Consider the following 12,670-nt stretch of genomic DNA (forward strand, 5'->3'; position numbering starts at 1 on the left):
GTTTTCTTAAGCTAATATCATACAGGTAAATAACTGAAATAAACTTCTTATACTTTTTTTCCCCTCCACAGGGCCCTCAGTAAATAAAGCCAAAGCACACGCAGCACAAGAAAGAAGCAAAGGTACAGAAAGAGAGAAACTCCTGTTCTAGCCGTTTTAGACTAAGTGGTCAGTGGACTTCTTGAATTCTGGCTGAAGCCCCGCCTACTCAAACAGATGGTAGCAAATTTCTATGACTACTGTTGCTGAAGAATACTACTGGATTGATCTGCTGCCTGCCTAAACACAAGGACATAAGTAGTTCTGGACAGTATGGATGCAAGACGTACTAAACTACTTCACATTTATCAGTATTGCTAAAACATCTAACAATCCTAAAATTACTGTTTGCTTCTTGTGTTCACACCTGAGAGAGGCGTCCTCTTCCACAAGACAAATAGCATTCCTGATGAGATGAAGTGACATGTATGAGAACAGATTGCAAACCACTGACACTTTTTAAAATGCAAGTCAATGCAATTTTGGCTCTATTTTTAGGAAAAGAACAAGCCACTAGTCAAAATGTTGTATTTTTAATATTTGCCAAAGGATCTGTACAAGACTTTATTATAAAATAGGATTTTTTCAGTCAAAAGTATCAGTACATAAATGCAATAAATTAAGTTTATACATTTTTGTATTGAAACTGCTTTCCTACTTCAGAAAGTGGTAGGTTTCATCAGTGCTTGGTCTCCAAAAACCTGCTTAAAAAACATGACATGTTCTTCACAGTGTTCTCCTATAAGATAAGAACAACAGGACATTATTACATGATTTCTAAAAACTGGTTGTCTTATGTGCTACTTGTGGAATCAAATTTGCCTGTTCTTCCTACAGTTTGATTTTGGGAATATCCACCACACGCATCTTTTTCTGACTTTCAGTTTGGATACCTACTCCTCCTGCCACACAAAGCACAAGTAGTTGTCCTAAATATTGATGCTGATAGGTTTTCTGTTCCAACTTTTGATTAACTAGGGAAAAATGTTAAGGGACTGTGGACACATGTAATGCATGCTGAGAGTTCTAAGCACTACTAGGCTAAGATAGCTTATATGCACAAATATTTAAAGAAAGGGAAACCAACACCTATTCTTAGGGTGCCTTACTGGAGCACCCGGGGTTCCACTAAAATACCAAAGTACATGTTCCAGTCCATTCAGGGTGATGAGTAGAGACTGCCATTGTCATTTATAGTGTAAGTGGTAGAAAAGTGCATCCCTAAAGTTCAGCTGACAAGATAGCAACTGACAGATCTCATCCAAGATTACTCTGTCCCTTTCCAATTAATCTAATTGCCACTCCTTTGCTGTGAGTGGTTTATATACAGTGATAAGCAAGAAAAACTTAATTTTTGCATCTGCATGTTGCTCACTTTCTCACTATGGCATGTCAGTTGTTTCACCCTTTTAATTACTGTTCCTCAGGCTTTACCAGAATTTGTGTCAAAATGGGACTGTTCTTAGTATACAAGATGTAGACATAGTGCCTTTACTTTTGAATTTGCTAACACAGGGCGATCTCCTTTGTTTTAAGATCAAATACTAATTTATACAAAATATTCTCATTCAGCAGTATTTTAAGTAGAGAGAGAAACATGTCTGGGTTAGTGAATGGTTTATAGGAGAACATCCTATGGCAGGTTGTATGAATACCTCAACTGCTGTTATAATAAACTTGTTCTGAGCTCTGGTTAGTCTTGTAGGTCCACATAATCGATCTGTTTAAACATCTTTACTTTGAGTGTGTGATATACAGGTGTGTGCCGCTTAACAGATGTGGTCAAAGCACAATAAAGATGCTCTTAATGAGGCAATTGCGTCTCCCATATCCTGCAGGAGATTGTACACAATAGAGAGGCTCTTAATGCAAAGAAGAGACAGTCTATCTCCAGTAGCCTGCGCAGCCAGCTAGTGTCGGGCAGGAGTGTCTGTTTAAACAACAAAGGCAACACATCGGACTGATTGATCACTTTAATGACTTTTTGCATAACAAGGGGATAGGAGAATGTATCCCTGTCATTAAGTGGCACACACCTGTATTTCAAAGTGAACATGGCCATACTACAGAACAGTGTTCCTTTCTGTGGGATAGTTCTAATGCTTAGGACACATTTGTTTTCCATTGTTGTTCTAGGGCAGGGGTGTCCAAACTTTTTGGCAGGAGGCCCACATCTCTCTGATACTGCGTCTGGGGCCAGGGAAAAAATTTACATTTTAAATTTACACAAATATCTTACAGAACTTATATGAACAAATGGAGGTCTTGCAATAGCTCAAGGCCTATAAAACACCTTGCACAAAGCAAGGTCAGCCTTTCCTTCGCTGCTGCTGCAGCACCACAGACATGAAACAATAAGCAGAGGAAGAGTCCTCTAGCTCCTGTGAGAGGTCCAGCGCAGGCTCCAGCAGGTCTCTGGAGGGCCAGAGTCTCATTGGAGATTGAGGGCTCCCTGCAGGCCAGACTGGGAATCCTCAAGGGCTGCAAGTGGCCCCCGGGCCGGGGTTTAGGCACCCCTGTTCAAAATGACAGAACATTGGATTTATAGTCTTATAAAAGCTACCAGTCCTATTTTGTTAGCCTTCTACCCATTTTAAAGAATATCTGCTTGCTCCCTTTTTGAACTGCTGTTTACCTGGAGTAAAGCTAGGGTTTCCACGTAATCGCTGATTTCTTTGCTCAAAGAACCTGAATATAGTATAGAACAGCATCTCATCTTCAGTCTGCTTTGCTGCATCAAGGAATTTGCGAGCAGAAATGCTATCATGTCCTCCAATGCCCCTGATGAATCTCAAGGCAGCCAGTACCTGATGCTTAGACAACAAAACTTCCACTATTTCATCATTTGCCGTAGAAAGTCTCTGGAACAACAAAAGAGCACAATTACCCATTGCTGCAGTAACGACTATTACCTTGAGCAATGGAGTTCATACCTTAAAGCCAACAAACTAAGGATCATCATTTTAATTTGCAAACTATTAAGAAAGAAGTCATAAATAAAATTCTGCTTTTCAACTGTTTAATACAGTTCAGGCTAGTGTTCATGGGTCCTTCCTACCTTTTGTCATCATATCAACTCTGAGGCAGGTTAGGCTGAGAGATAGTGACTGACCCAAGGTCACCCAGGAAGCTTCATGTGTGTGGGAGATTTGAACCTGAATCTTAAAGGTCTAAATCTTACTCCACAACCACTGTACCCATCAAGTAAAAATAGAAGCAGTATAGGTGTACACCTACCTTTAACATATCCAGGGAAAGTTGATGTGCAGGAGGATAAATACTTTCTAGTGACAACAACAAGCAAGCCTGAAATGAGAAGTTTGGCAAGCTATTAAAAACAAATGCACATTGGTGGGTGGGCTTGGGTACAACCTACCTTACAGTGGTTGGGAGAATAAAAAAAAACAGTCCTAAGTTTGAAACAAATAGCAGTGAAAACGGATTAAATTTAGGCAGTACTTTACCAGTGGCTTTGAATCGCTGAGAACGTGGTACTGTAGGAACTGGTGAAGCATGTAGAATAGGTTGTGCTGAACAAGGGTTTTGATGACCAACTCATATAGATAATGCTACAGAAAAGTAAACATGTTTCTATAATTAGACTGTGTATAGCTATGCAGGGTTTTAGTTACTCCTGATTACCTTACAAGAAAAAGGTACCTGAAATCCTGCATAAAGCTATTTTTTAAAAATGGCAGAATCTTCCATTTAGTGAATTGTTCAAAGTGATTTTTAAAACTGAAGAGGTTCTGAAACCTGAAACTAACCTTAAACTAATGATTTTAAGTTCAACACCAAATGCAAATCATTCAACAGCAGCTAAATGCTTGTGAAGTTTGATGTAACTATGTTTAAAGCAACTTAAAGCTCCATATTGCCTGCAGGGCCAAATCCAACTCCTTCCCTACCCAAAAGCACATGCAGGAAGGTAATGGCTGGGGCTTCCGATGCATGAAGAAATGCACATAAGGAGGAGTGGGGAGTCAGAAGGGTCTAGATGTCTTCCCTACAATTTATGTAAGAACTAGAACTACTTGCTTTCCAGAGGACATCTATAAGTATTGGAAGGCTCTTCAGCTACACAACAGCAGGATTCAGTGTTATACTTGCTTAGGCATGTTTCAACCTTAGATAAGTGTCTTAATTTCACTGGATTCAATTGTTTCAGAAATTAACTTGCTGCTTTGCATCTCTCAGTACATCTGACCTAGTGATAGCCAACTCTCTTCACAACAGTCTTACTGTTGTGTCTTACTTACCTGTTTTAAAGAGGAGAAAAACCATCATCCCTGTCTAAACAGTGCTCTTAAAAAATCCCTCTAGTACATGTATAAGGAACTTAGGGTCCAATCCTATCCAACTTTCTAGCACCAGTGCAGCTGCAATGTAGTCCTGAGGTAAGGAAACAAATGTTGTTTGTTATCTCTGTGACTGCCTCCCCACCACAGAATGCAGTGCATGCCCCATTGGCACAGCTGCACTGATACTGCAAAACTGGATAGGATTGGGCTCTCAGAGACCAATCCTATGCATGTCTACTCAGAAGTAAGTCACATTAGAGTCAATGGACCTTACTCCCAGGTAAGTGTGGATAGGATTGCAGCCTCCAATTTTTATAGCTGGTAGATAAGTTATTGAGATGAATTCATAAAAAACAAAACCCATCCAGTGCTTTATAACAGGTGAGGGTGACAAGTACGAATATATTATTTTTGTAAATGAGATATTTAGTTCTTACCTGAACAGCTATCTGGAATTGATTGAGTGAGCGAATGTATTCCATTAAGACAGAGATGATGAATTTGTGAGGTGCTTCCTAAAAGGAAAAGATGATACAGGAGGAAATAAATGAATTTCTGAGATCTAAACCAGGGGTCTCCAAACTTTTTGGCCAGAGGGCCGCATCAAATGTCTGGCACGGTGTTGAGGGCCGGAAACAAAATTTAAATATAAAATTTATATAAATAAATTAGAGATGGAACTTAGATGTGTGAATAAATGAATGAATGGGCTCATTCATTCAACCTCTCTGGCCCTTAGAATACCCTTCAGATGCAAGCAGAGCATAGTTCCAGTCGTGTTTGGCAAAGTGGGCCAGGGGCGTTCAGGGGACAAGAGGCTGGCCACGGGCCGGATAGAGGCTCGCTGTGGGCCGCATTTGGCCCCCGGGCCAGGGTTTGGAGACCCCTGATCTAAACTAAGTAACGAATTTGAAGAATCTATTTAAATATTCCAACTCTTTCAAACTGTAATAAACAGACTTTTCTGCAAAAACAAGCTTATCCACTAGAAGTCTTGGATAACATCAGCAGTGAGACTAATTCTAACTCTCTCCCTTTTGAGTTTGCATATTAACATCTTCTGCTTTGTCTCTAAAATAACCAACCTTTTTTTCAGTGAAGACTGACAAGACATGTGTATACATATCTGACTGGTCAATAACTGCCTGGGTACGGATAGGTCGTTTGGGGGGTGGATTGCTTCTGCTCTGCCCAGTTTCCAGTGCCTGCAAAGAACCAGAGAACTTGACTAAACACAGCATTATAGATTTTGAAAAAGGGCATTAGGGTTAAAAAAGAGATATCAGAAGCAGGCTATTAAAAACCAGAACTGTGCCTTTACAAAAAGATAAAAGCTAAAAATACTGTTGAATACTTTCAATTAAATATGGACTGGAGTGGGTGACTGTTGTAATCAAGATATGATGGCAGTTGAAACCATTATTATTTTAAATGTTAGAAGCTATATTTTCTTGTAAATAACAAATTTCAATTCATATGCAATCTGATGACCAAGAGAAAGTTAATCAGTACACGTAAGACACATGGCTTTAAAAAGTTAATAACTTGCCATATTATAATTCTGCTCTGCTTCCAGGTATTTCTTATACTCGTGATTGAGTTTGTCAAACACAGTGGCAATTACACCCAGTGATCCTCTGTCTGGCTCACTTAACACTGTAATAGAAAACACAAGACAAAAGGTATAGAAAGTCACATGACCACTGAATTCTGTAACTAGGTTTCTAGAATTTAACAATGCTTTGCCAAGTCATGATCTGCTTCAACAGCTAATGCTACAATAAACCAATTAGTACTTTAAGATACTGTACTACAGCTACTCTAACTTTATAATGCTAAAAAGGAGTTACCAGTTAAACAACCCCTTTCTATGGTTAATAGAAGAATGTGAGAATATGAAAGTTATTCCACAAAAATAACAAACTTACTCTGAGAACACACAGAGAGAATAACCATTTTGCAGTCTTTTCTCTGAAGAAGAAAATCCATTAGCTTCCCTTTATCTGATAAGAGATTTACTATAGGTTCAAGTTTCACCTGAAGGTTCCAAAGATACCCTAGATTAAGAAGAAGAAGAAAAACCATAATCCTTATTAATTTTGAAAACTAGACTTACTTCTAAAAAGATGCTAGTAAGGTTTGTCTATCTTAAAGTATCTTTACCGTTTTAAGAAACATGATAAGCCACACTATCGGAACAAGAACTGAAGACCAGTAGTAATAATTCTATTTATTAGTTGTAATAGCCACTTGTTTATAACTAGTTCTCCAAATAGTTGGCTATTCTAGTAAGCCACATGGGAACACTTTTTTAAAGGTAAGCAGGAGGGTAAGCATTCATTATTTTAGAATACAAATAAATACCACCTATACAAACCAATGAAAGTCACTAGAAAAAGAAAAACGTTGGCAGCTTCAAATTTACCTTCACTTGCACTGATGATGATATCAGGCTGAAAGACAATCCAGGATGAAGAATCTAAATGTTAAGCAAAACAACTCAAATCCAGTAGTCTTGCCTCCTTTAAAATCTCTGTCAATAAAGGTAATTATAGCCTGGATCCAAACAAATGCACAGGGCCAGTCCATCTGTGAGGACAAATGAAGTGGTTGCCTCAGGCAGCAGGATGGTGGACAGGGACTAATCTGTGTCTGCCTACTTCTCTCCACTGCTGCTGCTCCTCCTCCTCCCACTGCCTGAATTGGAAAAGGAAGAGGCGAACAGAAAGGAAATGAGTAAGGGAGGAGAGTGAGCTAGAACAGGGGTGGGCAATCATTTTGGCAGGAGGGCCACATCATCTCTCCGACACTGTGTCGGGAGCTGGGGAAAAAAGAATCAGTATTTCAAACTATACATAAATGAATTCATTAGAGAATTAACCAACCTTGTATGAATGAATGAATTTTACTGAGCTTATTTATAATACACGAGAGCTCTCATACAGGCATGTAGAACACCATGAGAACTATGAACTGTTTACCACACACCTCTTGCACAGTGAAAACATACAGACCAATTTCAGAGGCAATTCGGAGGGGTGTGTGTAAAATAATGCCCAGGGAAAAGCAGAAAACACATGGAGACTATAAATCGTCTTGCTCTAACTTGGGCCACAGCTTGCATCTGGTGGTTGTGACCGGCAATAGCGGACCAGCATGGGCCCCAACAGTCTCCAACAGGCCAGAAGCTCACTGGAGACTAGGGGCACCCTGTGGGTCAGACTGGGGGGTCCCCAATGGCCCCCAGGGTCTTCCCACCCCTGAGTTAGAGCATTGGGAAGTGGGAAGAACAGAGAATGGCATGTTATCAGGTAAGAAAGGGCAGTACTTGGCATGTCACCTCTGATGTCAGGAGTTCTTAGGCCAGCCCTACTAATACCCCCACTGAAGAGAGGTTTAGATTTGGGTTTCTTGAACAGCATACGCCTCCCATTATTGGTTTTAATGTTATTTTAGTTTTATGAAATATTACATTAACTATTACATTTGAGTTTTTTACTCATTAATTGTTTGTAAATTGCTCACATCTGGAAAAGTGATTTAAAAATAAATAAAAATTTACAAACGCCTTCTGAAATTGAGAGGCTTCATAAGTAATTTGTTCTGACATGAAGGTTCACCCTTCAAAGAAAAAAAAGGCTATAATTCCAGTGGAGACAAAGGCTGTGCGCGCATCTCAAGTAGCTCTTGGGATCCCTGCCCTTATTAATCACTGGCTGGAAACAAATTACCAAGTGCTGAACAATACCTACCAGACCCTCAGACAACCCGTACTTTCTTAAAATACCTTAACTGAATACACTGGAAGGCTGCTCCGTTTTTAGTAATGAGAAAATACATTTTTCTATAGATGAGATTATGATCCGTTGTTTTACTTCAGAACACAGCAAAAACTGTTCAAGGATACAGAGTTTACAGGGAACCGGAAGCTGACTGGTTACAGAAGCTGGACCTGCACATTGGGACATAAGAAACGTTAAGAGACATAAGAACAGCCCCACTGGATCAGGCCATAGGCCCATCTAGACCAGCTTCCTATATCTCACAGCGGCCCACCAAATGCACCAGGGAGCACACCAGATAGCAAGAGACCTGCATTATGGTGCCCTCCTTTGCATCTGGCATTCTGACATAGCCCATTTCTAAAATGAGGAGGTTGCACATACACATCATGGCTTGTAACCCATAATGGATTTTTCCTCCAGAAATTTGTCCAATCCCCTTTCAAAGGCATCCAGGCCAGATGCCATCACCACATCCTGCAGCAAGGAGTTCCACAGACAATCACCCGCTGAGTAAAGAAATATTTTCTTTTGGCTGTCGTAACCCTCCCAACACTCAATTTTAGTGGATGTCCCCTGGTTCTGGTGTTATGTGACAGTGTAAAGAGCATCTCTCTATCCACTTTATCCTTCCCATGCATAATTTTGTATGTCTCAATCATGTCCCCCCTCAGGCGTCTCTTTTCTAGGCTGAAGAGGCCCAAACGCCGTAGCCTTTCCTCATAAGGAAGGTGCCCCAGCCCAGTAATCATCTTAGTCGCTCTCTTTTGCACCTTTTCCATTTCCACTATGTCTTTTTTGAGATGCGGCGACCAGAACTGGACACAATACTCCAGGTGTGGCCTTACCATAGATTTGTACAACGGCATTATAATATTAGCCATTTTGTTCTCAATACCTTTTTTAATGATCCCAAGCATAGAACTGGCCTTCTTCACTGCCGCCGCACATTGGGTCGACACCTTCATCGACCTGTCCACCACCACCCCAAGATCTCTCTCCTGATCTGTCACAGACAGCTCAGAACCCATCAGCCTATATCTAAAGTTTTGATTTTTTGCCCCAATGTGCATGACTTTACACTTACTGACATTGAAGTGTATCTGCCATTTTGCTGCCCATTCTGCCAGTCTGGAGAGATCCTTCTGGAGCTCCTCACAATCACTTCTGGTCTTCACCATTCCGAAAAGTTTGATGTCATCTGCAAAGTTAGCCACCTCACTGCTCACCCCTGTCTCCAGGTTCTTTTATGAAGAGGTTGAAAAACACCAGTCCCAGGACAGATCCTTGGGGCATACCGCTTTTCACCTCTCTCCATTGTGAAAATTGCCCATTGACACCCACTCTCTATTTCCTGGTCTTCAACCAGTTCTCAATTCATGAGAGGACCTGTCCTCTAATTCCCTGACTGTGGAGTTTTTTTAGTAGCCTTTGGTGAGGGACTGTGTCGAACGCCTTCTGAAAGTCCAGATATATAATGTCCACGGGTTCTCCTGCATCCACATGCCTGTTGACCTTTTCAAAGAATTCTAAAAGGTTCATGAGGCAAGACTTACCCTTACAGAAGCTATGCTGATTCTCTCTCAGCAAGGCTTGTTTGTCTATGTGTTTTGATGTGTTTTGTGTCTATCTTTGATGAGGCATTCCACCATCTTACCTGGTATAGATTTTAGGCTGACCGGCCTATAGTTTCCCGGGTCCCCGCTCTTTCCCTTTTTAAAGATTGGTATGACATTTGCTATCCTCTAATCCTCTGGCACCGTGGCCATTTTGAGGGACAAGTTGCATATTTTAGTCAAGAGATCTGCAACTTCATTCTTCAATTCCTTAATAACCCTTGGGTGGATGCCATCAGGGCCCAGTGACTTACTGATCTTTAATTTATCAATGAGGTCTGAAACATCTTCTTTTTCAATGTCTATCTGACTTAATTCCTTGGTTAGGAGGGGCCGTTCAGGCAGCGGTATCTGCCCGAGGTCTTCTGCCGTGAAGACAGATGCAAAGAACTCATTTAATTTCTCTACCATCTCCAAGTCTCCTTTGATCTCCCCTTTCCCTCCCTCACCATCCAGAGGGCCAACTGCTTCTCTGGCATGTTCACTGTTCCCCAATGGCTCAGTAACATTTACAACTCTAACCAGGTCCTGAGTACCGCACAATATTAAATCCAGAGTCACCTGTCCTCTGGTGGGCTCCATGACTAGCTGCTCTAAGGCACAGTCATTTAGCATGTCAAGGAAACCATTCTCCTTTTCGTGACCAGAACACAAATTGACCCAGTCTATATGAGGATAATTGAAGTCCCCTATGATTACAATCCTTCCCCTCCTTGTCACCTCCCTGATCTGTTTCCTCATTTCAAGGTCCCCTTCCGGTTTCTGGTCTGGAGGACGATAGTACGCCCCCAGTATTACATCACTCCTCAGGCCTGGTAATTTAACTTATAGAGATTCTATGGTGGAGTTGGACCCGCTCTACTTTGCTGGATTCTATCCCTTCCTTAATGTAAATGGCCACCCCACCTCCAACACGCCCCTCCCTGTCCCTCCTGTAGAATTTATAGCCCGGGATTGTGGTATCCCACTGATTTTCCACATTCCACCAGGTTTCCGTTATGCCCACTATGTCAATGTTTTCCCTTGTCACCAGACATTCTAGTTTTCTTTGCTTGGAGACTTCGGGTATTTGCATAAAAGCATTTGTACATGGAATGCCCCAGGATGGGCTGCTTATTAGCTCCTTTGTCCCCGCATCCTCTCACTGTGCCAAACCGTCTATCACATTCCATCACGCTACCATTCCCAATTTTTTCTTCCACTCTGCCTTTACCCTGTTGTTCTCTAACCTCCCCATCCTCTTCCCATAGGGATGAGGAGTCCCAAACCGGATGCCCCTCGGCTCCTGTTGGCCTTCCCCCAGGGATCAGTTTAAAAGCTGCTCTGCCACGTTTTTAATGTTATGTGCCAGCAGTCTGGTTCCATTCTGGTTTAAGTGAAGCCCATCCCTCTTGAACAGGCTCTGATTGTCCCAAAACGTTCCCCAGTGCCTAACAAATCTAAACCCCTCCTCCCTATACCACCGTTTCATCCATGCATTGAGATCCCTGATGTCTGCCTGCCTAGCTGGCCCTGTGTGTGGCCCTACCTCCTCCCCAGCACTATCTACCAGCCTGTCTAGACAAGAAGTGATGTCCGCAACCTTCGCACTAGGCAGACAAGTCGCCATGCGGTCCTCACATCCGTCACAAACCCCCCCCCTGTTTCTAATAAATCCCCCACTACAAGAAGCCCCCGACCCTCCTCCTGCCGAGGAGTATCCTGAGTGCATTTGGATACGGGCCCGTCCCCTGGAGAAGGGGTCCCCCCTAGGGGATTGTTTCCCTCCTCTCCAGGATGACGTCCTCCAGCCCCAAGACTTCCCACCCGGGCAGCTGAGGAGCTGCACGCCTGAGGTTGGGACGAAGCCTGATCGTCCCCAGAAGTCTCCCTACGGTCCTTCGCTGCCTGCCTCTGCTTCTCCAGGTCGGCCACCAAGGCTTAAAGGCAGCGAATGCGTTCCCTGAGTCCCTGGAGCTCCTTGCACCGAAGACACACCCATGACTTATGCCCCAGAGGCATATAGTTATACATGTTGCACTCGATGCAAAACACTGGATAGCCCCCACCCTGCTGCTGGCTGTTTGACTGCATAGTTTTGTTTGTTTGTTTAGGGGTACTTAAAAACCCTTCACTGGTTTGCTGCCCCCTTCTCAAGGGAAGAGAAGGGCGGTGTCTGGGGCCCTGGCTTCCTCCCCCTGCTGCTGAACTTGCACCAAGGCTAAACTTGCGGTGCCTTATCTGGCACTTTGTTCCCGAGGCACTGGGTTCCCAGAGGCCATGCGCGCTTCTGCAGAGAGGCTCACGTGGTGGCAGGCACTAGCTATATACCCCTAGCTGGCTCCTCCTCCCTCCCTCCTTGCTGACTGAAAGGGGGCTGGTCTTCCCAGGTGAGATTACAAAAGCTCAGGAAGACAAAAGGCTGCTGATGGGCTTAATCTATTCTGCAGGCTCCTGAATGGGGTGCTTGGAATGGGGCTCTTATCACCTCCTAAAGTACAATGACTATGCTAAATTGCTAAGTTTATGACTATGCTAAGCTAAATCACCCTGGCTGGCTGGCAAAGGGCCCTTCCTAGGTTCTTACCCTCCTAATTCAGCTATCTTAGGCTGGACTGTTTTTTAACCTCAAGCTGCTTTTTATCTGAGTTTAAACTGCACTGGTTTAAGAGTTTTTTGGGCTTGGCAGAACTTACACACTAAAGGTTTAAATCCTGTTTTGCCTTGTTTATAAACTAGACACCAACTGTACTTTCTCCCCCAATTACCCTCTACTTTGTTTAGTTTGGGCTCTAGTTTCCTATCTAAATTATAGCTCCTGCTTTTATTAAGTGTGCATCTTTATTTAAATTATTTATTTATTGCTCTCACCTAGATCCTGTGTCCCAATTTACTGAACTTTTAGATTATGTTCTAACTTGGATTACGTTTAACTTGGGTTAAGTACAGCGTT

The 12,670-nt window shown here is 42.4% G+C and overlaps 2 protein-coding genes across 3 annotated transcripts in view; one reads left to right on the top strand and one right to left on the bottom strand.

The window, feature by feature from the left end:
- The window catches only part of NPC1 (NPC intracellular cholesterol transporter 1), a 53,686-nt gene extending 45,778 nt beyond the window's left edge, over nt 1-7,908 (top strand). Inside the window, exon 25 of the mRNA XM_066626422.1 lies at nt 72-7,908. Coding sequence (XP_066482519.1) covers nt 72-151 — 80 coding nt within the window. The 3' untranslated portion in view covers nt 152-7,908. The remainder of the gene's footprint in view (nt 1-71) is intronic.
- RMC1 (regulator of MON1-CCZ1) overlaps nt 569-12,670 on the bottom strand; it is a 30,675-nt gene continuing 18,573 nt past the window's right edge. For both annotated transcript variants that reach the window (XM_066626425.1, XM_066626424.1), the window contains 10 exons: nt 8,248-8,292; nt 6,766-6,819; nt 6,269-6,397; nt 5,890-5,996; nt 5,426-5,545; nt 4,778-4,855; nt 3,504-3,608; nt 3,277-3,345; nt 2,675-2,900; nt 569-778 (listed from right to left, as the gene is read on the bottom strand). In XM_066626425.1, the coding sequence (XP_066482522.1) occupies nt 699-778; nt 2,675-2,900; nt 3,277-3,345; nt 3,504-3,608; nt 4,778-4,855; nt 5,426-5,545; nt 5,890-5,996; nt 6,269-6,397; nt 6,766-6,819; nt 8,248-8,292 (1,013 nt within the window). In that variant the 3' untranslated portion in view covers nt 569-698. The remainder of the gene's footprint in view (nt 779-2,674; nt 2,901-3,276; nt 3,346-3,503; nt 3,609-4,777; nt 4,856-5,425; nt 5,546-5,889; nt 5,997-6,268; nt 6,398-6,765; nt 6,820-8,247; nt 8,293-12,670) is intronic.

Source organism: Tiliqua scincoides, chromosome 4 (genome assembly GCF_035046505.1).
Source record: "Tiliqua scincoides isolate rTilSci1 chromosome 4, rTilSci1.hap2, whole genome shotgun sequence".
Classification (NCBI taxonomy): Eukaryota; Metazoa; Chordata; class Lepidosauria; order Squamata; family Scincidae; genus Tiliqua; species Tiliqua scincoides.